Source organism: Cebus imitator, unplaced genomic scaffold, assembly GCF_001604975.1.
Source record: "Cebus imitator isolate Cc_AM_T3 unplaced genomic scaffold, Cebus_imitator-1.0 Scaffold623, whole genome shotgun sequence".
Classification (NCBI taxonomy): domain Eukaryota; kingdom Metazoa; phylum Chordata; class Mammalia; order Primates; family Cebidae; genus Cebus; species Cebus imitator.
In genome coordinates this window covers 528,036-554,908 of record NW_016107938.1, presented here as the reverse complement: position 1 = coordinate 554,908, position 26,873 = coordinate 528,036, and the positions used below count along the sequence as shown (strand labels likewise).

At 45.7% G+C, this 26,873-nt stretch overlaps 1 protein-coding gene across 5 annotated transcripts in view; it reads left to right on the top strand.

Moving 5' to 3' along the window:
* The first annotated feature begins 284 nt into the window (after nucleotides 1-284).
* DUSP22 (dual specificity phosphatase 22) overlaps nucleotides 285-26,873 on the top strand; it is a 68,527-nt gene continuing 41,938 nt past the window's right edge. For 4 of the 5 annotated variants that reach the window (XM_017517237.2, XM_017517238.2, XM_017517236.2 and 1 more), the window contains exons 1-3: nucleotides 285-810; nucleotides 13,701-13,734; nucleotides 19,607-19,689. In XM_017517237.2, the coding sequence (XP_017372726.1) occupies nucleotides 790-810; nucleotides 13,701-13,734; nucleotides 19,607-19,689 (138 nt within the window). In that variant the 5' untranslated portion in view covers nucleotides 285-789. The remainder of the gene's footprint in view (nucleotides 811-13,700; nucleotides 13,735-19,606; nucleotides 19,690-26,873) is intronic. The other variant, XM_017517239.2, reaches the window with a different exon arrangement.

Sequence of the window (26,873 nt, the reverse complement as noted above, 5' to 3'; positions counted from 1 at the left end):
TGGATGGGGTAGGGCCGCAGGAAATCCCCCGGCCTAAATCTGTCGTACTCAGAAAACCCAAGTAGGGGAGCCCCCAGAGACCAGGGCTCTGATTAGCACCTGATTCACGGAGGCAGCCAAGGCAGGGCAGCGACTGCTGGTAACTGGCCCCTGGAGTCGCCCCCGGGGAAAAGGCCAAAGGGGATCTGGAGACCCCCGACCTTGGAGCGCGTTCCGATATACCGCAGCCAGCAGGTCAGGGCACCGCCTGCGCGTCCGCCAGGCCCCGCCCCCGGCCCCGGGTGTCCCAGCGGGGCGGCTCGGGCGGCGCATGCGCTCTGTGGTCCAGGGCTGGCCGCCGGGAAGCCGGAGCCGAACACCTTTCCCGTCCGGCGGTAGCGAGCCGGGGTCCGCGGGGGCGGAGTGGGGCGCGGCCTCCGGGAACCTGACTACAAGTCCCAGGGTGCGGGCGGGCGGACAGAGGAAGGACGCTGGGCCTGCCCAGTGCGCACGGGGGCAGGGCCCGGCAAGGCGGGACCATTTCCCGACACAGGCTCCGGGGCCCTTGCAGTGCTCCCGCCGGGAAGTTCCGGGCCGCCGCACTGAAAGCCCTGCCTTCCACGCCGGGTCCCTGGAGCGCCCCGGGGCGTCGGCCGGTCTCTGCCGCTGACTTGTTGACACTGCCAGCACTCAGTCCCTCCTTCCCGCGCGCCTCCTCCCCTCCCGCCCCGCCGCTCCTCCTCCCCGTAGCATGTCATAGTGAGCCTGCGACCACAAGGCCAGGGGCGCTAGCGTTCGCCTTCAGCCACCATGGGGAATGGGATGAACAAGGTAACGTCTCTCCCTCATTCGCGCTGGGTTTGCCTCCGCTCTTCATCCTCTTTTCCGGCAGGTGCCGGCCGCCGGTCCCAGCTGCCCCGCCTTCTCGCCGGCGTCGGCTCCCTGGCCACTCGAGCCCGGGTGTCCCTTCCCGCGGTGGGGACGGGCGCGGAGGGAGGGGCGGCGCGCCGGGGCGGCGTCTGCCGTGTCGGGGTTCCGAGGTGTTCCCGCCCCGACACCCGGCTTCCGGGTAGGCAGCCCCCCGGCACCAGCCTCGCCCTCTGGTACGTTTTTGTGGCTGAAACAAGCGGTGCCCTTTAAAAGCGTTGACACTTGTTCTGCCGGGAGATCAGCTGAGCTCGGAATGGATGTGGTTTCTTCTTTTTTTTCCCCTCCCTTCGCTACCAAACTACGCTCTTGAAGCATCACCCCCCACATCATTAGTAAACGGGCGTAGATGGGTGTCCTCTGTAATTTCCTCTTTCTCTTGAGATTCTGTGTGTGTGCCTGTAAGCGCAGATAAGTTTTTCTTGTGGACAGAGAAGTTAGGAGTCCTAAGTGTTGCTAGACGAGTGGGAAGGAGAGAAAAGATTCCGAGTTGATTAGGTTATGTGACTTCTGCGCCACGGGCAACCTGTTGCTGGCTGCTTGCGCTGGTGAGGCCTTCCAGAAAATCTGTGTTGCTCCACTTTGTCCCTTTTCTGGGCCCCAGCCTGTGTTCCTTGATTTGCCCGCTCCTCACTTCCCAGGCGGTGGGATAGCCTTTCCTGTCCTAGGAAGTTGCTGGATTCCAGGTCTTGCAGCTGAGAGTTGCTGGAGTGGATTCATGTCAACAACAAGGTTAAGCATTTCGGTACTTGGTACTTGGCTGGTTTCAAGGAAGGATTCACAAGACTTCACAAAGCCCTCAACAACCTGCATTTTTGCAGGTCTTTGAATGGTCCTGGATTAGATGAGTCGTCTTTCTGCTTCTCTTTTTCATTGTGCTCCACCCACCCACATGTCCACCTACTGTCAGCTTCCACATTGGGTGGGGATGGCGATGTGACTGTGTTGTTTTTCATGACCCTCCGCACTGGGTCTGCAGTGGTTTGGGTCTTGGACCTGGAGTATTCCAAAAGAGGATTCGGGGTTGGGAAGAGAAAATGCGGTGGGAGTCGGTAGGGGGAAAACGTGTCTAACTTCTCACATGCCCTGTTCTGGTTACCCAGTTTATGAAAGCACTATTGTGTGTTTGGGGCCTGCATATCAGTACTGAGGTATTTTGGTAAACAGAATTGTATTCACTTTTTTTGTTTTTTGGCGAATGATCAAGTTTGGAGACAGACTATCTCTCTCTTGGTTAAATACTTGTATTATATTCCCATGAGCACTGGAATCCATCAGCACCACGAGCCTTCTGCTTTTTAGATTTAAACAGAACAGCAAAGATGGTCATCATAAGTGTATGGGCTCCATTTGGCCTTCCCATTGATGATGGTGATGCCTCAGCTTTCCTTTGTTATTTCTACAGTTTTTCCCACTTGAGCTGTTCACTCTCCACAGTTTTCAGCATTTAATTTGAAGTATTTGTGTAATACAATTCAAAAAATATATTTAGGAATACAGATGTTTGCCTAAGGGATCAACATTATTTTCATGCTTTTCAACAAAAGCAGTAATATTCATATCGTACTTTTTACCTTTCAAAATGAGTAATAAATTTCTTGATTATTTTATTATCTTGTATTGTAAATAGAGACTGTATCCACAGTGTATAAATGAAGAAATAAGCCAGGCCCAGTGGCTCACACCTGTAATCCTAGCACTTTGGGAGGCAGATGCTGGCCGATCACGAGGTCAGGAGTTCAGGACCAGCCTGGCCAATGTGGTGAAACCCCGTCTCTACTAAAAATACAAAAATTAGCTAGGCATGGTGGCATGAGCCTTTAGTCCCAGCTAGTAGGAAGGCTGAGGTAGAAGAATTACTTGAACTGGGAGGTGTAGGTTGCAGTGAGCTGAAATCAGGCCACTGCCTCCAAACTGGTGAACAGAGTGAGACTCTGTCTCAGAATGAATAAGTAAATAAATATTTAAAAATGAAAATAAATGAAGAAATGTATGTATAGAGAGATTTAGACACTTCACTGCTTCAACACATACTTATTATGCACATACTATAAGCCAGATGTTGTGCTAGTGGGTGGGGAGGGAGGAAGAGGGAGTGCAGTGGTAAATGACCCAAAGATCCTTCACAGAACCTTCAGTATAGACCAGCAGTTGTCCAGCACTAATATGATGTGAGCCATATATGTAATTAAAATGTTCCAGTAGCCACATTAAAAGATAAACAGGTGAAATTCATTTTAATATATTTTATTTAACTGAATATATTAAAAATATTGTTTCAATATGTAACCAATATATAAAATTATTTGTGGAAGATTTCATGTTTTTTACTATGTCTTTGTGAAAGGAAAAATCTCAGGACGCCCAGATCGCTTATATCTTCAAAGCCTAGCATGTATTTTATAACTAAATCTCATCTCATTTTGGACTAGTCACATTTGAAGGACTTGATAGTCACTGTGGCTAATGGCTGCTGTGTTGCACAACACAGGGTGTGTATGTGTGTGGGAGTGTGTGAGAGAGAACACAGACAAGGTAGGGAGGATTAGAGGCTCCAGAGGAGAAAATAGGCAATTTTGGAAAAGTGGGGAAAACCGAAGATGGGATGAAAGTGACCTAGAAGGGGCATTCAGCCCAGGCAATGAATCCTGCCGCAGTGGTTTAACGTGGGATCAGGAGGAATTACCTCAAATCACCAAGTTAATTAGTGGGAAAGTAGATTGATGGAGGCCAGTAACTAAGAGCCTTAGCTAGAACTTTTCCATACATTACTGTGTGACTTGGAACAAGGCTTCATATTTTTCCCAACTGTAAAAAAAGAACCGTTGATTTGCAGAATCCGGGGAAGGTACTAACCCTAGAAACGCTTTTCTAAGAACATTTATAAATATGTGCAGTGCCTTTGGAACTAACATAACTTGAAATGTGTGTGCCCTGAGGTTACTGGGACAAGATCTCTTTCAAATCTCATACGGATTGGTCATTTCTGGCAAAAGAACGTTTCTGGTCTAAACAGTGCAGACTCCATTCTGACTGCTTTGGGACAGCAGTTTTTATTATTTCACATTCCCATGGTGGCTTTTTTTGGCCAGTACATTCCAGTCTCCTGGATGGCAGAATATGGTGCCCATTTCAGTTAGGTATACACAGCAGATTATATAGAAGATAGAAGGGAAGAAGACTTTTATATTCTAGAAAATTAAAGATGAGAAAATGAAGGTAGAACTAGGTACAGTGGCTCACGCCTATAGTCACAGCACTTTGGGAGGTTGAGAAAGACAGACTGCTTGAGTCCAGGAGTTTAAGACCAGACTGGGCAACATGAGAAAACACAGTCTCTGCCAAAAATACACACACACAAATATTAGCCAAGTGTGTGGTGGCATGCTCCTGTATTCCCAGCTACTTGGGAGGCTGAGGTGGGAGAATCACCTCAGCCGGGGAAGACTAGGCTACAGCGAGTTGTGATTGTGCCACTGCACTCCAGCCTGAGTGACAGAGTGAGACTCTGTTTCAAAAAAAAAAAAAAAAAAAAAAAAAAGCAACACCAGGTTGTGAACCCTTTTTTTATTTTTTTACACTTTATAAAATCTCAGCTTCACGATAGCCCTGTGAAGTCAGACGACCTGATCTTTACTCAGATTGGAGAATGGAGATTTGGAGAAGTTAGGTAGCATAAGTAAGGTCCGGTGCTAGGAAGGGGGAAACTGGGTTTGGACCCCAGTCTGCATTGATTTTGAAGTTAGGGAAGGTCTTTGCTTTGAGCTGGGATGCTAATTCATCCCAAGTTAATTTTGAAGTTCCTAAAAACTAACTTGAAAAGCTCTTCATAGTTTCGATTACTTGTTAAATAGGCAAAATCACCTCCTCTCTTCCTTCATGTTTGGCATTGATAAAGAAGGGAGTAAAAGGCAAGCAACTAAAACTATTTTTTCATTGTTTTTTGTGTTTGTGTGCGCAATTCCCAAACAGATGCCCCGTGCTGGCCAAAATTACAGTTGCCAGTGAGTTTATTGTGTGTTTGAGTACTTCACCACATAGAGTAAGCCACAACTCCATGAAGTAGATCCTGTTATTTTCATGCGTGTTTCTTGATGTACACAGAGGTTAAGGGAACTGCCAGGGTCACCCAGCTGGTGAGTAGCAGAGCCTGGACTCAAAGCCACAGTCTGGCTCAGCCACAATGCAGAGTGCCTTACTGTGCTGCTAAGATATTAATCTAGTAAATGTCTCTGGTAAAATTAGGGTTAAACTAAACAGGCTGTTGGATGCAAATGTTGTGTTCCTGTGGAGCCTTTGAACACTCCTAGTTGACTCAAAGTTCTCTCAAGAGTCTGAACCCTCAAATCTTTTGGGGGAGAGCCTGTAAACAAAACTCCTATCCTCACTGTCTATTATTAGTCTTCAGTACAATACCCCATTAACAACAAAACAAATGACTAATCTCTAGCCAAACACGTCAGAGAAGGCTGCCCCAAGTGCATCTCATGTGTAATAAGTCTTTACCTTGATACTCCTAAAAGTGGGCTGTAGCCTTGCCATTCTAGGGCAGGATATGCGGACCCTCTGGTTGATGTCTTGTCCTCCACTGACTGCCAGGGTTTATTTACCTCATCAAGCATCCGGCCTGCCTGGTCTTGTGGCCTCTTCCTCCCTCCCTGTTCTGTGTCCTCTGAAAGCACCCTGCCTGGTGGGAACAGCTGCCATCCCCGTACTTCTCAGGAAGCCTCTCATGGTGCTAGGAGGCCTCACTTCAGTGGGTGCACCTTGTTTCTGTGGGGAGCCCACTGTTGTTAAGAGGGGCTGGTTAACAGAAAGCCTCATCTGGGGCACCTCCACCACTTCAGGGGTGTGGTCTTGATCAAATCACTTAAATGTTTCTAAGCTTCAGGATTTTTTTCCTTCCTGGATTCATAGATGCATAGAACTAAAAGACCTTGGGTGGTTAGCTAATCCAGTTCCTTACTGGCTCTAAAATGAGGGTAATGATACCTTCCCCAGTTACTACTTGAGTTATTAGGAGAAGCAAATGGGAATTTATTAGAACACATTTTTTTCCAAACTGTAAAGTGCAAATACAGTCTGTTTTGAGTTTTCTTGGATTTGTCCCATCAATGGTTCCAGTGATGACATCTGCCTTGGATGTGACTGACAGTTTGAGGATAGCTCTTTCTCTCTTAGGAAGATGAGGGAGTGTAGTTGGGAAAGGATTATAATTCAAGGGGAATATGTCCCCTCCAGGCATAGACCAGTGTTCCTCCAGGGCTGCACCTGCAGACATTGCAGGATAATTACTTGTGAGACTGCCCTGTGGATTGTGAGAGGTTTTGCAACATCTCAGATCATCACTCAGTGGTTGCCAGTAGCACCTCCTCCCGACCTGTGACAACCAAAAATGTCCCTGACATTGGCAGATATCCCCTAGGGGGTGAAATTATCCCCAGTGGAGAACCACTAGTTGAGGGTTCTTCCTCTCAGAATTTCCTGAGGCTGGTGTGATCTGAAACTGGAGAGTTATCAAAAGGTAGCATAGGGCTTACAGGGTTGAGAAACTGTTTTCATATGGGAAGACGCTGGAAGGTCAGGCACCTTTGTGCTGCGAAATTCTTCTGTTTCCACTTGGCAGCAGGTGACTTGTCTGACTGCATAATCAAGTCATCCATCCATACACCTGTTCATCGCATTATATTATTGAACACCTGCTATTGTAAAAGGTACTGTGTTATATCCTGTAGTGGGTTGTTTCATCTGTAGATGAAAGACACGAAGACCCTGCCATGCAGATTAGGCTCAGGCAGCTTAGAGGGGAGCCTCCTGCAGGAAATGAACACTGAGCCACTGCTGCAGGACTGACAGATGGCTTATGTGCGGGTGGGCTCTGGTTCCCTTCCTCTACTACACCGCCCCCCCGCCGAGTGCACTCTCTTTTCCCCTTTTAATATTACATTTTTATTTCGTATTGAAGAGCAGATGTTAAAGGCAGTGTTTGTTCTAAGGTCCCAGAAAAGTATTCTCATATTCTTTCCTTTTTGCATGCAGAGTGGTTAAGTCCATGGCCAAGTGGCATTTTAAAAGTCTTTGTGACATTTAACCCTTCAAGGAATCCACCAAAGTTTTCCCCTTCATGCCTAGCTTTGAAACCCAGAAAGTCCTTTCTGACCTAGAAAGAGTTAACATTCCACCACTACCTCCATCCCACACAGCCTTGTACAGCTGCTTGCTCAGGAATTTGCTTTTTAATGTCTGTTTGGGTGGGGTTCTTAGATTCCATGCATCCTGAAAGACTAAAATACATGTTTAAAAAATAAACTCAGAATATTTTCTGCCTTAGAAGCAGTATTCTTTTGTGCTTAAGTGTGTTTTCCTGGCCGAGGATTTGTGTTTTTGCATTTCTGTGAAGCCAGAGTTAGCACAGTGTAACACATGGCTCTGAAGGCCTCGATCAAGAGGAACCGTCAAGCATGGAGAAGCTTTAGGATGATTTCAAAGCATTTCTGCAAAAGGATTCTGCCTGTACTGTCTATACCCAGATAGTCTTGTAACAGAAAACAGGAATCTTTGACCTGTGGAATGCCAGAGACCATCTCCCCCTGTGGCCTGTGCCATTTCATCACCATTTATTCACTGACTACCTCTTAGTGCAGTAGACTCTGGGCAGGTTTTAGGGATACGTTAGGAGACAAGACAGATGCACCCCATGCTGCGGGATCAATCCGAAAGTAAAGAATAAAGCCGTTATAGCCTCTGACAAATGTGGTGAAGAAAATAAAACAAGATAATATGAGAGAGATACTGCCAGGGAGTTTAGGGGTCAGGAGAGACCTCCCTGGAGACGGTCATCTTGTGGGAGGCTGCTCAGGTGAAGAGTGGGGGAACAGCGTCCCCAGCAAAGGGAAAGAACAGCTGTTTCAAAGGCCCAAAGATGATTAGCATCAATTCTGTGCTTATTCGTTTAGCGTAGTAGGAATTCCAAGCTGCATTTACAGACTTTTTTTTCCAACTTGTCTTTGCTTTCTACCAGGTGGTAATGATTTCATTTTCTCTCTCTTGCTTCTGTCTTAAGCTCAGCTCCTCCATGAACTGACTGGTCATCTGGATTGTCCCAGATGAACACCTTGTTTTTCCCAGGTCTCCTCTATAAATCATCTCTGCTGGAAAATTATTCCATTTTATTTCATGTTCTCTTTCGCTGTGCTCAGGGATTATCAGCAATAATAATATCATGAAAGTAGATGGGTCAAACTTTTGGGGTTTCGAGTCTGAATTATGAAGCTGACTACTGTAGAAGTTGAAATATTCATGGGCCTTTTATTTAGTCTCCTTGAAACCAGCCCTGCTTAATCTTGTTTATAATTCTATGTGGAAGAGAATCGTACTGTGGCTACAGAGAAGGGTTGAGCAATATGCTTTCTATTTCCAGCCCTTGAAACTCTAGCTCAGTCTCCTGGTCTGAAACTTGAAGTTAAAGGTTGACTGACACAGTATGTTCTTCTTTTTACATTACTTAAAAGTATTTAAAATGCATGTAAAATAACTCATTTTCAATTCCTTTTGGCAAGGTATCCCCTCAGGTCAGACATCCCATCCAGGCCAGCACGCTGCTGCAACAGTTCCTCGGGCGCTGCTCTGCCCAGCACCAACCCCGTGCCACAGGTGTGGCCGGGCACTGTTTCCCATGTGGAAACCCACCCAGGGCAGAAAGGGGCAGCGTTGCATCTCCCTGGCACAGGTTGCATCAGGTTTCACTCACTATCATTTTTTCTGTCTCATTTCTTCTCACCCTATTCGCATTGTCTGTTCGTTCATTCATTTATCAGAGAAGCATTTGCCTGAGTACCTACCCAAGGGAGAACTAATCAAGTTCAAAAATGTATTTACAAAGAAGATGCAGGCAGCAGATAGATCGTAGACTGGAGGTCCATGGGCCCTGGTCAGCCCACAGATGGATTTTATTTGTCAACCACAGTATATTAGTTGTTTTTAAAATATAATTGACAATATTTAAAAATTGGGCTGTTTCCCATAGAACCGCTTGGAATTTGGGTGCCCTGGCCTGCGTCTCTGCATGGCCACGTTGATTGATTGTACTGTGGGCACCTCCTTAGATGTGGGTGAGATTGGAGAATGCTTTCAGGCTTGGGGTGGGGCTGAAGACATTTGAGGGTCCATGTCTAGAAGGTCTCCCTTGCCAAGGTATAGAATTTGAGTTTCATGCTGAAAGCTACATCGAGCCCTAAGATGAAGAGTCACGTGATCAACTTTGGACCTTGGGACAGTTTGAGGAATCCTTTGGAAGGAGCAGTCAGTCTGGAGGTAGGGAGCTCACTAGGAAGCTATTGCAGGAATTCAGAGGGGAGGCTCTAAGAAGCTGAACCTGAAAAGTTCAAAGAGGAGCACATGAATGGGAGAGCTGCTGCGTGGAAGTAAATGAGCAGCAGTGAAGTCCAGAGAGGGCAGAGTCTACTGTTGGAGTGATCTCCGGGAGGTTCCTGGTTGAGCTGTTCCTAGCAGGGCAGGTAGGTCTCAGGACCAGAGGCAGGGCAGGCATAGACCTGCTGTGCCTGCGACTTGCCTCAAGGTCTGTGTCACTCTTTTGCATTTATGTATTTTTCTAGGTCAAAAGCCCATATCAGGGTCCTTGGTTGTAAACAACAGCATCCAAATGTAGTTACCTTAGGTAGAACAGGGCAGACAGCCTAGAAGGTTGGAGAGCCAGACTCAGGGGCTACTTTGGCAGGAGCAGCTGGTGTAACTTGTCAACGAGAACATTTCTGGGGCTACCCCAAGATGCTGATGCTACAGCCAGTGGACACTGAATGTGCCACCAGCCCTGCTGCCTCCGTTGCCAAAGAGGACACTCTAGGCTGTCCCTGCAGCCAATATGTAGACTTGTTACATGCGGGTCACACTCATGTAGCAGCAAAGGCCTCTGTGAGCGGGGATCTGGCATTGGCAACTTCTATTCCCACCAAGACTTTCTGGGGCCAGGGCATCCCCAAACCTAGGAAAGGGTTTCAGAGACTGGAAAACCAATAAAATAAATGCCCATTGCAGGGTTTGTGATTTTCAAGCATACCCAAGGGATGAACGACCTCAAACAGTGGGAACCTCTTCTCTATTTAGAAAGAATATTTGAGGCAAAGAAAGTGATACTGCAAAGTGGGACCGCTAAGGGGTATTGGGAGAATGGGGATGACCTAGCTTTGCCGGATATCAGAAAGAAGTTGGGGGAAATCCTTCAGAGGTAGTTTGGAGCCAGCCTGTGGAAGCCATGCTGAATATTTAGTTCAATGTTTGGACTTGATGTTTTAAGGAAAAGGGTTGCCACTGAACGTTTTCACTTAGAAAATCACCCAGAAAGAATGGCTTTAGAAAATTAATTTGGTAGGACAGAGAAATGAGTTCAGTGTTTACTATTGTAACCCCTGTGTGAATTGAGCTCTGGGCAAGGCTGAGGAGGGAGACTGTGAGGGGCCTTCCAGGGAGCAGGGGAGCTGTGAATTGAGAGAGAGGTGCTGCAGTGGTGGGAGCTCCAGGTTTTTCATTCAGGGTGTCTGGGAGAAGGTGGCACCATCGGGGGCAGGAGGACTTGACAATGGGGTGGGAAAGCAGTGGTTTGCCTGAGACAGTCCTGCAGCGAGCCGGACTCCAGAGGGTGAATTTAGGAGTCATAAAATCATGGTTGGTTCTGTTAGAATGTAGAAATGATCTACTCTCATGCCCTCATTTAATTTTAAAGATAATATAAAATTATTAGTTTGTGTTTATTAGAGAAGGTAGTAGATGTAAAAGGAAAAAAAGCAAAAATGGCCCATAATCTGTTTTCCAGATGATCCCTGTTGATTAAAAAAGTAAATTGACAAAGTGCATGCATAGGGCTAGAGCATCAGTTGGCATAGGCGAGCTCAGAGAGAAATGCAGAAGCCCTCCTCTAGGACCCCGCCATCCCCGTCACAGAGGTGAGCATGGTGACAAAGGCAGTTTACTTGCACACGGCTGTACCTTTTCTGTTTTTCATACCATTTTCAAGATATATTAAGTTAAAACACCTAAGATCATCTTACTCACAGCCCCGCATGTCTTAGGCGTCTTAGCAGTATTTCATTTCATGGCACCTAACCAGGAGTCTGGATAGTGGCAAGTGGCCACAGTGTTTGCTGTGTGGGACCATCTCTTCCCACTGTCCCCTGCCTTCTCTCTACTTCTCTCCCACTGCCCCCAATAGACGCAGGGCCCTTTCTCCAGGCTGACTGTTCTGCTGTATCCTACCTGTCTGTCTGTTCCTCTTGCGCTGCAGGTCCCCTGAGTGTCACTGTCCCCTGGAAGCCCTCTGTGACCCCAGAGAGGTCAGGTCACCTCCACCTTCACTATGTGAGCTACTGCATGAGGGCGGGGTCCTGTCTCTCTAAGTCAGGCCTGTACCCCAAGTGCCCAGCATGGTGCCTCAGGAAGTTTAGCCACTGTGATACATTCTCTGACTTTGAGCAGAGAATTAATTTGGTAGGACAGAGAAATGAGTTCAGTGTTTACTATTGTAACCCCTGTGTGAATTGAGCTTATATTCTAGAAACATTTTGATCTAGAAAATGGCCCAGTAATTATAATTAGGGATATGGAGCCATTTGCAGTCACTGCTGTAAAAGAAAAGTGATTCTGACAGTTGCTTAAGCCAGCAAGGAAGACTCTATTCAAGACTATTGCAACGGGGGAGGACTCAGCTCCAATACAGCAGGGGCCAGGGTAGATGGAAAGCCAAGGTCAGGGCGAGGGAGCGGGTGGAATACCCCTCAGGGGAGCCAGATTAGGCTTCAGAGAGGGAGGAAGAGGAGCATGGTGGGGTCTCACGTGATACACTTGTCAGGTCTTTGCTCGAACTGGACTTGCTCAGCCAAAGACCAGGACTTGTAGAGAAAAGGAATCAGAGGAGCCTGACTAAAGTTTGGTTAAGGCGGGGTCGTTGCACCACTAGCCAAAAGAGCCACGTGGCAATGATGCTCTTGAGCACCTCCTGCCACATCCTAATAAAGACAGGAGAGACCCTTGGGAACGAGAGACTACACACAGCAAAGCTCTGTGCAGCCAAGCTCTGCCAGAGAACGTCAGCAGGATCCACATCCAGGGTGAACTTGCATTGTTCCTTTGTTTTCAGACAGGATGATAATGGATAGACTCCACCCTTCCTCCCAGGAGAATCCTAAAGACCGATTACGTTTCCAGAAAGACCTGTCAGGTGTTTCAGCTCGTTGGCAGTGGATGTTGACATTTTCCTCTTGAGACGTCATCTCACATGCTCCCCGGACCTGCCTCCAGTTGGTGACTTCAGTCACAGACATAACTGAACTCCGTCCCATGCGGCACTCTCCAAGCTAATTTTGTATACTGACAACTCTGGGTATTGAGTCACCCAGGGTGATCACACAGCCCCGTGCCCAGGTCGCTGCTTGGTTTTACCTGTTGTTCTGGGGTAATGATTAGCAGAACCTCTTTCCATTCTTGGGTGTCTCAGTTTGGTCAATACATTACATGGCCCCTTGGCTGGTCATCCCTCTGCACAGAGGCTAACCCTGGGCCTAGCACTGCTGCCCTGACGTGAGCCACGATAGATCCCCTGGAATGACTGGACATGAGCCATTAGTTTTTAGTGAGGCAGCGGGTGATCAGGAAGATGCTTGAAGAAATCAGCAAACATGAAGAACTGTACCACAGGCTCTTTTGACTTTCTCAGTGGGAGTGAAGGAAGATGCGGGGGCTGCAGGGTTGGGAGTGGCAGACAGGAGGGCGAAGCTAGGACATCCAGGGATCTGTGGTGAAGTGTCACCAAAACCAGCTGGTTGTATGTGTTTGGAAATCATGGCAGGTGATACAGTGAGCATATTTTAATGAGTGGTACCATGTTCTTATTTAAATTTCAGAATGTCTATGCAAAGTGCTGGCAAGACAAGAATTTGCTTCCTATTTTGAAAATCGTGGGGCGTGAAAGAAACCACCCCCAGTTCTCATTGCTGATCTGCTAAATCATTCCATATGGGGACTGGGGGTAGAGAAGAGGGCTTGTCCAGAAATCTGTATTTTTTAACAGATTCTGGAGTTCTGATGGGGAGCTTGGTTTGAGAACCACTGCCTTAGAAGAAGTTGGATTTTGCAACAAATGTGTGTTCTTATTAACTGGCATCTGTTTGATGGTTAGATCATTCATTTAACAGCCCTTTATTGACTGTCATCCTGGCCCGGGGCTGGGGATGCAGCAGTGAGTGGCAGGGTTTGTTTGCTGCCCAAGGAGTTTTGCCTGACAGAAAGATGGACCTTCAGCTGGTCATGCCCTCGCAATAGCATCTCTATACAGGGGACACAGAGGGCTGCCAGCACTGAGCTGGGGCCAACCCTGGACTCAGGGCTCAGGACAGGCCAAGGGTAAGGTGGGTGGGAGCGTAACCACCTGTGGGCACCATGTATGCAGTGGCCACCTGCAGCAGAGTGCAGAGCTGCTGTGGGGGCAGGGTGGGTGGGAGGGCAGGGGGCTTGGATGCTCAGAATGCTCACCAGCACTGCAGGGCTGTAGGTGAGGATGATGGGGTCAAAGCCAGGCCCTGAACTCAGCGAGTCCATGAGCACCAACCTGCAGCCATCCACAGGCCGCTGGGGATGTTGGGTCACCCACATATCTGTCAGGGAGGTGCTGTACTGGGGGTGGTGCCTGGCCTGTGAAGGGACCTTGCTGCTGGTGGAGGCCCCCCTCTGCAACACCATCTACTTAGAGTCTGCCAGGCTCATGTCTGTGTCTGTCTCTCTTCTAGATCCTGCCCGGCCTGTACATTGGCAACTTCAAAGGTGAGTTCTTGCTTTCTAATTGTTGTGGTAAAAAACGCATAACATAGAATGTGTCATCTTTGCCATTTTAAAGCATATATGTCAATGGCTAAAGCCATTTACTTAAAAGTAATTTGCATTAATTAAGCCAATTACTTAAAAGTAATTTGCATTGCCATGCGGCCATCACCAACATCCTTCTGCAGGACTTTTCATGTTCCCAAACTGAAACTCTGTCCCCGTTAAACCCCAACTCCCCATTCTTCTCCTCCCAGCCCAGGCAGCCACCATTCTGCTTTCCGCCTCTATGAATCTGACGACTCTCGGAACCTCCTCTTAGTGGAATCATACCGTATTTGTGCTTTTGAGACTGGCTTACTTTACTGAGCACAGTGTCATCAGTTCATCCGTGTTGTTGCATGTGTCAGATGGGCTTCCTTTTTAAAGCTGAATAATATTTCATTGTGTTCATAGGCATCATTTTTCTTCCATTTGTTCGTTCGTGGACTCTTGGGCTGTTTCCACCAAAAGTGGGTTCAGTTTTGAAAGATCAGCTTTCATGTGTGAGATTGACAGGCAGAATGTAGACTCGGTCTACAGTCTGTTCTGGGAGTGGCCACCACTTGCACCCAACCCCTTTTCTGGGTGCAACCCCTTGACCATCGGCTGATGGAGTGGTGTGAGGCTTTACAGGCCCCAGCTCTGCCTTGGGTGCTCCTTTTAACTCTCCACATCCGGTGGGACATTATCATCAAAATATGGTAGACAGCAGGCACATTTAGCAATCATGTGACTTACAATCTTTTGCCACTTTCATTTTTTAGTTACTATTGACAAATTTTCAGAAGCCTGTTCTTTTTAAGTCACCTGGGAAACGAGTGACAATTTCATCTCTGGCAGATTCTTCTCATCTGGTGCTGCTTCTCTTCTCACACATATCCCTGCTGCTTGTTCAGTACTGATTGATTTGCTGTCAGCTGTTGACTCTATTTTCACTCAGCCCTAAAGCACGGTGGTCACTGGGCTTGTCGGCTTCCAGGGAGGGGCAAAATCCCCCTGCCATGTGGCATTCTGAATCTGTGTAAGTGAATCACTGAGATGAGGTGGGAACATAGAGATGAGAGGCCCTTAATAGGATGAGAGAGAACTGGGAAGCTTGCAGACAAGTCCCCACTCGTGTTAGGTTGGACAGAGCCAGCCCGTGTCATAGGCAGGTAATGCCCCTCCCTCTCCTAACAAGCCAGAACATGGCCACTCCTGTTGGTTTTCTGGATGTTGCTGAAATTTCTGAGTTTAGATTCAAATTGATTGTACAAGTAATCTTTATTATTTCTTTGCACTCTGTATAATGTTTATTTTCACACTCTCCCATCTCCCCCAAGCTCACTAATTGGCCACAAAGAGAATTGAGCACAGGGAGCTGACAGCTGCTAATTGCTACGAAAACGTGTTAAAAATAGTAGTGGACTTGCTAAATTAGTAAGCTTTGTAGTTCTGAAAAAGCAGCAAACACTTTGTGGTGGGTGGGCCAGGATACATTAATATAGCAAATGTCTTTAAGAGTTATTTTGTGAGTTATTAACTGTTCTCATGGGGAAAGGGAGTATCTTTTGAGAACAGAGTTTAGGATAAGGTCTTAGAAGTAGAATTGCTAGAGGAGAGGTTTGAAATTAAACATTTTAATAAATATTAACCAACTTTAATACTTCTGACAATAGTATGTGAGAGTTTCTCTCTCTGGGTCTTCGATGCTTTGGTGAGAGCCTCTCTGTTGAGGCTCCAAGGTGCAGCAGGCAGCCTTGCCCAAATGCCAGAAGGGAAGCCACAGAGAGCAGACCCTCCTGGGCCCAGAGGATAGGTCTGTGCTTCCCTGCAGCTTGGCTCCCCCCACAGTGGATGTCAGCTGACAGAGGAAGCCCTCATTGTTTGAAGATGTCCACAAAATTCTAGAAAAGTGGGAACACTCTTAGGTACTGTGGATATGCGGCTGGTGTGCATTGGAGATGATGTTCGCAGAATCGAGCTTGTGTTTTGTGTCTGCCAGTGAGACAGACATTCCTGGTGGATCCCCAGTTGTTTGGACAAGGCCAAGCTGGTCAGAGATGGTCTGCTGTCCCCTTACTGGCACAAGATAACCATGCTTAATAGGTCAGCATATGTCTACCCAGATTTTTTTCTTCCACGTGAAGTCTAACTGATAACCTTCCTGTTGGTTTTATGAATTACTAACCTGTTGCATTTGTGATTGCCAGTTGGGGAGGGGCCCACTGGCATCACACCAAAGGTTATTCCCTCTGGGGCTTGATGTTGGGGTACACATGACCGTCTGGGGTTCTTATTAAAGTACAGGTTCTGATCAAGTAGACCTGGGGTGGAGTCAGCTCCAGGTGAGGCTATGCTGCTGGTTGGAGGATCCTATGTTAACCACGGAAGGGCTAAGTTCTGCTCCTGTGGGTCCGTGCTCAGGAGAAGCTAGTGTGAAATGTACAAGCTTGTGTTTGTGCGTGTTGGGGAACTCCATCCTGAGCCTTACAGCTAGATTCCCAGCTCATTACCTCACTGCTCGTGGTTGTAGTTCGCCTTCCAGGAAAATCAATATGAAGTCTATAAGAATGAAAGTTTCAGTGTCATCACCCAGTAGGTTTGATTAAGCATTTTAGGCACTCTCAAGTAAGTGGACAGAGCCTGTGCCTTATGGGAAAGAATGCATCAGCGAACGTGGTGCTAGTGTGCAGTGAGGAAGAGGAGAAGCGCTGGCCCAGGGGTGCTTCCCTTTGCTTTGGAGTCCAGCCGTCTGTTGGCTGGTGGGTGACATTGAGTGGTCTTCTGTATTCAGAAATACATACTTTTTTTCCCCAGGCCACTTTGAAAAGATTCACTTTGTATTATAAAAGCGCATTTACTGGGTGAAGAAAATGTTCTAAAGTTAATATATTCTGATGGTTGTGCAGTCCTGTGAACGTATGAAACCATTGAATTATATGCTTGATCAAGGACCATATTATGGTATGTAAATTATATCTCAATAAAGCTGTTGAAAAAGGAGAAAAGTAGATTGAAACAAATACTGATTGTTAAAATTCAAATGCTAGGTGGAGTGGGCGCCTGGAGGAGCCAGGTGGGAGGGTGAGATGAGCTGGCCTCATTAAGCTGCCCCACCACCACCGGGTCCCTGCCCCACCTCCTCCAGGTTCTGTGAATGCTGAAGCTCTGGCTTTGTCTCCTTTACTCCTTGTCTAAATGTCCATACTGGTGGTGATTGGTAAATCCCATTTTGGTATGAATGTGGGGACTGGTTGCTTGTAGCTTCCTAAATGATTCTAGCTTCTGCCTAATTAATTCTAAGCTAGCCTAGCTGGCACCCCAACGTGTGAGAGGTGGGGGATTTGAAGTGAGTCCTCATGTGCTTTGTAGTTGGCTCCCATCCATAGTAGGTGACTTTGAGGTAACTATTTAGCTCAAGGGGGAGTGAGAGAAGACTGCTTACATTGTAGATGCCTTTCTGAGCCTGATACCTTGAAGAGCTCGTGTTCCTCATATAAAAAGGTTTTTTCTTTCTCACTTTGAGTCAAACAATGAGCCAATTAGAAATAAAATTAGGCAAAATACATCAAAGCAGTAGCCTTAAATTTGAAGCTCAAGAATATGAATCTGGGAAAGCAATATCCTGGAATTTGAAGCCTGTAAGGTTGGAGCAGTGAAGAGAGCCTTAAAATAAAACTGATATTTTAATATTACTTAAAATTTTTTTTTCCTGACATTGCTGAATATTTAGAAAAACATTTCTTGATTTCTGCTTCATCATCAAAGCTTGTTAGAAATGTAGATTCCTCAGCCCCAGGGTAGATCAGGAACTAAGCTTGAGCTCTGAAATCCGCCTTTCTAACAAGCCTCTTGGTAGTTCGTTCATAGGGTGTTAGACTTTAAAGCCACTCTTGTAGAATACACACACAGACACACACACACACACACTCTATAAAGAAGGGAAAAAAAACACTTGTAATTCCATCTCTAAACTGGGGCTGTCATTATACCCATCCCACCATGCTCCCTGCAGTGTGTTTGTCTCTGCGTTTTTGTTTTTGTTTTTGTTTTTTGAGATGGAGTCTCATTCTGTCACCCAGGCTGGAGTGCAGTGGCACAGTCTCGGCTCACTGCAACCTCCTGACCAACATGGTGTCTCTGCATTTTTATATGTTAAATTTGTGTTGTATTTAAGGTTTGGTACTTGCTTTACGTTATATCCTGAGCATTTTCCGATGTCATGAAATATTCTCCAGAACCATGATAATTAAACATTTGACTTTCTTCTTTGTTTTGTTTTGTTTTGTTTGAGATGGAATCTCGCTCTGTTGCCCAGGCTGGAGTGCAGTGGGACGATCTTGGCTCACTGTAACCTCTTCCTCCTGGGTTCAAGTGATTCTCCTGCCTCAGCCTCTAAAGTAGCTGGGATTACAGGTGCATGCCACCATGCCCAGCTAATTTTCATAATTTTAGTAGAGACAGGGTTTTGCCATGTTGGCCAGGCTGGTCTCAAACTCCTGACCTCAGGTGATCCTCCCATCTTGGCCTCCCAAAGTACTGGGATTATAGGCCTGAGCCACTGCGCCCAGCCTAAACATTTGCCTTTCAATCTATTTATCTTGTATCATTTTGAAAATCTTGACCAGGATGGGATGGGGCTGTTGGGGAGCAGACCTCCTCATTTCCTGCTGGCCCCATTTTGTAGATTAGTAGAAGGGTTCCAATTTAGGGGATTATACCATTCGGTCTTCTTTTTGCAGGTAGGAACTTTGGAAGGGAATATAACTTTATCTGCTTAGTTTCATATGTAGATAATTTAATACCCCACTGATAGCTGATAGACAATTCTGTTTGGAATTTCCAGAAAGTTTCATTTTTTACTTGTGAATATAGATGATGCAAACCACAGTCCTGTCTGAATCCATAACTGTCCCTGCTTTTGACATCTGGGGAAGGAAGTAATGGCCAGGTTCCTTTGTCTTTTAGAGTTAGTGGGTCTTTTGTATTTAGCTTTTTAAGAATTCTAATCATTAAGAGGTCATTTAATTTTAGAAATATCTTAAATAACCCTAATGTTATGTGTCTCATGCAAAAAGACAGACCTAAGGTCATTTCTTACAAGTGCTGACTACAAAATGGTCTCCTAAATTTACCTCCTTGATAATGGAATCCATCAAGATTGGTTTGTTAATCTAAGTGCATTTCAAGTTCGAGATTAACACTGTTGCCTAAGAGGAAAAATTTTGCCTAAGCTGAGGCAAAATTAGAGAGTTTATTTGGGGCAAGCTTAAGGACTGTGGCCTGAAACATACTTTCAAGTTGCTTTGGGGAGTGCTCTGGAGAATAAAATAGACGCTCAAGTTTTTTTTTTTTTTAAAGACGAATCAGGAGAGCGGTGATTACAAAAAATTGTTCAGCAGGAATTCTCATTGGTTTATAGAAATAACATTGGTTAGTGACTGGCTATATGTTATTGAACTATGATATATGGCGTTTTATGGCTACTTGGCATCAGTGTAGGGACCACATAGCAGGTGGCTTCGAAGTAACTGTTTAGCTTAAGGGAGAGTGAGAGGAGATTGCTGTTAAATTATGGTGGCCTTTCTGGGCCTGATAATTTAAAGGGGCTCTTGTTTGTCATATAAAGTGTTTTTCTTTCTCACTCTGGGTCAAAAGATATGACAATCAGAAATAAAGTTAGGCAAAATATATGAAAACAGTAGCCCTAAATTCCCTACATACATGATCAGTTATGAAGTTTTAGGAAAGAAATATGCAAGTCATTTTGTGGGGTTTTTTTCTGGCCAGACTTTAGGAGTAATTAACTTGCAAAGATATCAAAATGTCCATCCCCTTTCTTCTATGACAGATGCCAGAGACGCGGAGCAATTGAGCAAGAACAAGGTGACACATATTCTGTCTGTCCATGATAGTGCCAGGCCCATGTTGGAGGTAAGAGAGCACTGTGGGGCGTGTGTGGGTGTCTTCATATGTATTCTGTGGGAGTGCATATGACGTTAATGAAGGCAGCCATGTTCTCTCCAATACCAGCATATTCTCGTGATCTCTGGGGGTATTCCCATTGTGCTCAGGCCATATTCATGTTAACGCACTGTCCATAGCATGGCACAAGGGTGTGTGCTTGTTCTGATCACCCTTCTGCTGGCTTGCCACTTTGGCTTTCTTGGCTAAATGCCTAAGAATAAGCTGATGCTGCAATTCCCTCTGAATCTTAAGGACGTTTAAAACCCATTTTCATTTCTTTCAGAATTATCTCTGGTTTTAGAATCCAAAAAAATTCAGCCTGCTCATTTCCTGACTTTTTCCCATTTAGGCTCCAATAGCCACCATTGGCATTCAGGAGTAAGAGAAAATGGAAGGTAAATCATCCCTGGAGGTTTCCCAGGGCCGCTCTAGTAGGAGACTTTCTGTGTAGAAGCTGTTGTGTTTTAGGTTTTCAGGGTAAACAGGGTGTGTCTGCTTGTGCACTAATTCCAAAAACATCTTTGAATTTACCCTAATGGACGGTTTGAGCTGTTGGCTAGAGGTAAAGTCTATTTATGTTTATTGGCCTTGACAGAGCCCAAGTTACCTCCCTTTAGAGAATAATGCTGTGTGGTTGTGATGTGTATGTGTTTTTCTATTTTAGGGTGGGGTGTTGGAAAGGGAGGGGTGGCTTGCTCTGAAAGAAATAATCCTGGTTCAAGCTGTTTTCATTTAGATTTATATTAGGCAAGAGTAGGTAATGTTTTTATTTTAAATATATATATTTTCTTTAGCCATTAGGGCTGCCAGATTTTAGTTAGTATAAAGCAAGCTCAAACTGATGAGAATGTACAGTAATAAATGATTCTACTAAACATGGTAGTACCAGAAAAATCATAGGTGGTGAACAGACCTCAGTTAATTTCTCCAGATCTCCGAGCTCTTACTTCCTTGTATTGTTTAGCTCATAATATTTTTGCAAAGGTGCTATAATCTGTGTTCCAGCATGATTTTGTTGGAAATAACAACAACAAAACATTTTTTGGAACCCAACAGTTCCTTTGAAAATAGCCACTCCATTTTTTAATCTATCAACAATAGTTTGCATTTAAAATACAGCCAAGCTATGGCCAAGTGGTAAGTTAAACTGCAAACTGGTCATGATTGACTTCCTCTTAAATCACAAGATGAGGCTTGAGGTTTCCTTTATTTTAATACATTGCTTAGATGCCCTCTCCACCCTCAGCCCCCAGGCCTGCCTCCCAGCTTTATATTCCATTTAATGGAACACATTATTGTATGTGCACATGACCCTTAAATCTGCTCACATTGTAACCCTCTGTGTAGACAGGAGATCTGCTAGTGTTAGAAATCAAAGAGCTGCAGCCCTTATCACTCAGGAAACCACAGGCTGGCGAGTAAAGCAGGTGGGGCTGTAACCCAGGTATAAAGAGCCCACTGATTGTGTAAAACCTCGGAGCTGTGGGCAAACTGTGTTCCCAACAGAACACACCACACATGCTTTTTTATTCCATGTTTATCTCAGTCTGCAAGGAAAAATTCTACCATTAAAAAGAGGAGGGGGTGGGAGAGAGAGAGAGTGAGAGAGAGAGTGTCCCTTTATCTTCACAGGGACAGCTTTTACTTGGAGACATCCTGTTGTCTCTGGGTGCTATTATTATCTTAGCTTCATATTAAGTACTTCCATATAACTTTGTATTTATTAAGTGTTATACCACTATTTTGTAGCATAATGTAGCTTAGTATTGCCCCCTTAGCATTTTATTACTCTTTAACTTCACAAGTAATTAATAATATATTATCTTAAAAATTAAAGCAGTAGCCTCATTGCACGAGTGGGGAAAAGTGAGGTGCCAAAAGTTATTTGAATTGGTGTGCTCACATTAAGTTGTGGTCTTAGAAGTATCAAATCTTTCATTTAGCTGTCTGCCTGGGTCATAAAGGCAGTTTTTTGTCTTGAGTTTCAAATCCAGATCCAGAAGCTATTTCTTCACGCAGCCTGAGATGAGTCAGGGAAATGATGTATTTAGAGGCAGTGGGGAATTAATGGATGGGTTTGATGCTTCAGCAGCTCCATGTTCTGCCGGCCCTGATCCTAGGAGAGAAACGGGGCAGGGATGAAGGTAAGTGGGGAGACTGTGCCGGGTCAACCAAATGCAGTGAGCTGATCCCCCAGCTGGTGAACGCTCCTAAGTTGAGGGTGAAGGCATAAATAGTGGGAGAGGAGAGAGCTGGGCCTCCTTTATTTTCTGAGACCTTCAAAACCGTATGTATTTACTGAATGGCCACTAGCTTCACTGGGCAGCCCCAGTATGGGGCTTGATAGGAAGTGGGAAGGTAGCTGCTATCTAAGATGGAAGGGTTTTAGTCCTACGACATCTGTGTAGGTGTTCTGCAAGCCCTACTGCTGTGAAGCTATGCATTGGGCACTACACTGTGGATCCTTCTTTGGGTCATTTCCAACAAACCTCTCAATGAGTTTAAAGCTCTGGCATACTTAGTGTCAATTACAAAGGGCTTTTAGAAACTCTAGGTCTGCCTTTCTTGTAATGGAGATTGAGAGAGGGTATTCATATTGTTGGATGTGGTCATGCAAGTTAGAAAATGTAGCACACTTTATTCCTCTCTGGACGGTTCACGGCTATGTTGTCGGAATAAAGTCTTGAAAGCCCTGTTGTGCAACATGTATCAGCCTTTGTGAGCCAGGAACCATTTTATGTGCTTGCTTATGTGATGTGCCTCCTACTGAGACCCCCCTGGAACATGTCCTGTGAAATTCAGGGGATCAAGATGGGAGCCTCCCAGGTGAGTACTGGTCCAGAGGGTTGCTAGCACAGCAATTGGGCCATCCCACCTGGGAGGGAGGAGGCAGTACCACCCTGGGCGTGTTGCTGGCTGAGGCTGCCTTCATACAGGCTGCCACCTTTCAGTCTTGTTTTACTTGTTTTGTTGTGATAACCTGCCACTGGCAGAATGGAAGGCTGTACAGTTTTTGAACCTGTTCCATTCTCCCTGGGGGTAATGATTTGTAACCTGTCACAACTCCTGACCGAAGACCATGCTACAAAATACATCCACCACGAAAGATCTCACGAAGACAACTTTAGTCCTTATGCACTTACTGATTTTACTTAGGAAGGAGCTAAGGAACTTGTGACTTGGTTGCTTTGGGTTGGATTAGATCTGACCCTATTATTTGGGTAATTTGTTGGGGATTGGGGTTTCCCAAAATAGTCTTCACGGCATCCTGTACTCTTCCTAGCAGCCTGGCTGGAAGAAGAAAATAGAAGGTACTGTTCTCAGCCTTCAGAGGCTGTGCCTTATCTCTGGCCAGGGAGTGTCTGGGTGGTCTCTGATGAGTCTTCGGTGGATGAGACAAGATATGTTTACCCACTGGACTATAGTGGGATGAGGTGGTCAGCCAAGGGAAAGAGGCCAGTCTCCAATTACTACCTCTTCAGAAGAGTAGCTAAGGAGTAGACCTTCCAGAATGAAGATCTTAGAAACATAACAGAAACCTGGGGACCTTCAAGCTCTCTAGTTAGCCCCTAAATTCACATCTGAGGTTCTGAAGAGCTCTGACCCATTTCTCTACCCCACTACTCATTCTCTGAGAGAAATCCCAGCTAAACAGGGTCTAGAGATCAGCAAGCCTGACTCCATCGTTGGGTGGACAGAAACCTGGATGTTGGGGAGACATGAAAGGACTTGCCTGGGATCCCATGACTGTCTGAGTAGCTTGATGGGAAGCTGGGACTCCTCTCCCAGACAGGGGATTTTCCCAGCAGGCCTCACTGCCTCAGTCCTCTTCTAGCACAGCTGATGTTCCTGATAGCCTTAGTGGTATTAGTAGAGCTTACCAGATCACCTTTGGAAAAGCTTGTGCTATTTGTGCTTGTGCTAGCAATGTATGAAAGTGTCTTTCCCCCCATGCCGTCACCAGCACAGAGCGTTGCTCTTATTTACTTTTAATAAGCAAGATTTTTGCTGTTATTTGCTGCAAATACCCTCTTCACACATCCCATCCCTTTCCAGATGGTTCTTTCCTTTGAAGACAAAGGGTTACTGATTTGTTCATTTCTTGAGCTCCTACTACATTCCAGGCCTTGGGACAGGTACTGCGGGTAACAGAAATGAGTTCGTTCCAAGATCTTCCCTGGCAGAGCCTTTAGTGTATGAACAAGATCTGCATTGTAGCTGCTTTATAAATATTAATGACGGTGAGAGAAGAACTGTGGCTCAGAGCAGGTGGCAAATCTCATAGGAACAGGGCCTGTGGAAGCCCGGAGAATGAGATCGCTTTTCTGCCATTGAATCTGGAGGCATTTGACTGAGCCTTCGACGATGCCTAGCAATTCAGAAAATGTGGTTCGTGTCATTCCTGCTGGTAGAGAATGCCAGGACATGACTTCCTCTGAGAACTCTGAGTCCAGCAAGGTGGATGGTATTATTTTGGGGCCTCTATGGCATAACCAGGCTGGGTGACTTCTTACATCATCTGTCAGCAAGTGGTAGGGCCATGGCTGGAACTGAGGCTTTCTCACTACAGAGGCAAGGGTCTTCCTGCCAGCCATAGCCCTTGAGACTACACTTTTGGTGTCAAAACTCTGGAGCACATAATACTAGTATAATGGTGGCAAATCATTGCCACATATATTAGTTTCAGTAGAAAGTACGCCCAGACCTGTTTTAGAAGAAAAAACAAAACTCTCCTTCGCCTATTTCCATGCTTAGGACTTTGTCAGGGAGTTGCTTGCATTTGCTCAAAAGTGTTTCCTTATTTGTGGGGATGGGTTGGAGCAATGTCTTCAGTGTCTACTGATGGCTCCAGGTTTGAAGGCTGGTGAAAACTTGTTTTGCAAAGACAGTGATTTTTCAAATCAGAAACCTGATATTGTTTGTAGTTGCTGAGAAAATAATACTGAGCAATGAAAGGTTTCTCCCTTCCCCTGAAAAAAGAAACAGAACTCTTTCTAATGTAAAAATTTCAGTGTTTCATTTTTCATTCTGTGTATTTAACCAGAGCACCTGCAGGAAACAAAACTATTTCTCACTATTAATCCAAAAAAATGCTTTAAGAAGTATTCTCATGCCTTCACTAAGTTATAAAATGAAGAATCTTACCCTTTTTAAAATGACACATATTGTAAGATTATATTATAGGATCAAGTAGAGAAAAAATGATTTATACTTGATTTTATGAGTAGAGTTCAGCTTGAGTATTTTCTGTTTTCAGCGTGAACCATTTACGGTATTTTTTAAAGAATGGGATGTTTTCATATGTAGACATTTATTCTTGGTGATTATATTTCTTTTAACACTAAAGACATTTTTTTGAAGTGTTGGTGCCAAGACTTTAACTGTGTTAGTTCTGTTTGTAGTCGGCCTCTTCCTCTGGTTGTTATCTGTATGGCTGTACTGCTGTCTTTATTTACCTGCTTATTGATGAGGAAACTCAGCTAGGTGAGACACCCAGTCTGCTTGGATGGCCCCATCGTTTTTCCCTGGGTCTGTGCCCAATGGCCACATGGCCCTGAGTCTGAGGGCTCCTGGAGGGATCCTGGTTTCCTGCCACATGTTCATCTGCTGATCCACCCCATTTCTCTTGAACAAAAGCTTTGTTGGATTCCCAAATGTAAAGCAAGCCAGAAGTAAGAGGATGAAGGGTGTTTAAAGTTGAAGAAGGCATGTACGTATCCTCTATACTCTCTTCCCACCCTCTGTTGCCCACACAAATTCCCCCCTCCCTCTGAACTCAGCCCCAGCTCCCGTTACTCTCAGAAGGACACCATCAGGGCCCTCCAAGCTCAGGACTTCTGCCCCTTTTCTGTAATATCTTCAGTTCATACTCTTGGTTGGGCTATGAGTTATGTGTGTGCTGTCACTGTCTCTATAGTATAACAAGGGTCCATTTAACCTGTGCTTGATGACGTTAAGTATTCTTGGCCCACATCGGGCTCCCGAGCTGGCCTGTAAGCCCACACAGGCAACTACCATGCTGGGGTTTCTCTGGTCCTCACAGCACTCAGCTCAGATCCAGCTCATAGGTCCCCCGCTCGGCAGATGTCTGCTGATGAACGGTGAGATATGCACCTCTTTAGCCCCATTCCAAAGTGAGAAATCATGTCTTTGGTCACTTGTGGCTCATTAGGGGTATGAAGGTAGAGTCAGGTCAAGAATGATTTATCATGAACAATTTGTGAAGCCAGAGGATATGATTAGTGCAGTGCAGCCTCACTTATGTTGGCTATCTGTGTAGTTCCTCACTTGTTTGGTAAGCAGGGGCACCTGTGGATGTCCTGTTCTACAGAGCTGCTATGGCCTCTGGTTCAGAATGGTCCTTTCCTAAGTTATTACAACCAGTAATCCCCTGTGCAGCTCCTGCGGCTTTCTGATTGATCTCTAGAGAGCTACCTTTGGTTGGCATTAAAAGCTTGGCCCTACGGGAGGACCATGCATTCAAGACACAGACAGCAACAGTCAATTAAAGGAGGATTTGCCATGGCCAAGCCCCATGCCAGGGTGGAGACAGAGCGGGTAGAAATGCTGTCACAGTCTTCATGGAGATCATTATCATTAGGAAGAGCTGAGAGGACATTCAGGGCACAGGGACTTGTGTTCTGGTGGTAAAGGGAGGTCCTCCACCAGCAGTCACTGAGGCTGACGTGGGCTGTCACCTCCAGCTCTACGTTTTCACCAGGTGACCACAGCAGGCCTCAGCTCTCAGGACCCCAGGGCCTCTCCTGTTCAGAACCTGCAAGTCTCGGAAGCTATAGGTTGCAATTCTCCAGGCACAAGGAGGACAAAGCATCAAAGCCATGCAGCTGATACACGCAGATGTGTACAGATGTTCAAGCGTGCAGCCATTCATGGCAGCCCTGTTTGTAATGACAAAAAATTGGAGCCAACCCACATATTCAGCAGAAGGGTAGTGGTCAGTGATGGTTCATCCATATTAAGGAATACTCAGGGCCTGGCGTGGTGGCTCACATCTGTAATCCCAGCACTTTGGGAGGCTGAGGCAGACAGATCACCTGAGGTCAGGAGTTTGAGACCAGCCTGACCAACATGGAGAAACCCTGTCTCTACTAAAAATACAAAGTTAGCCAGGCATGGTGGTACATGCCTGT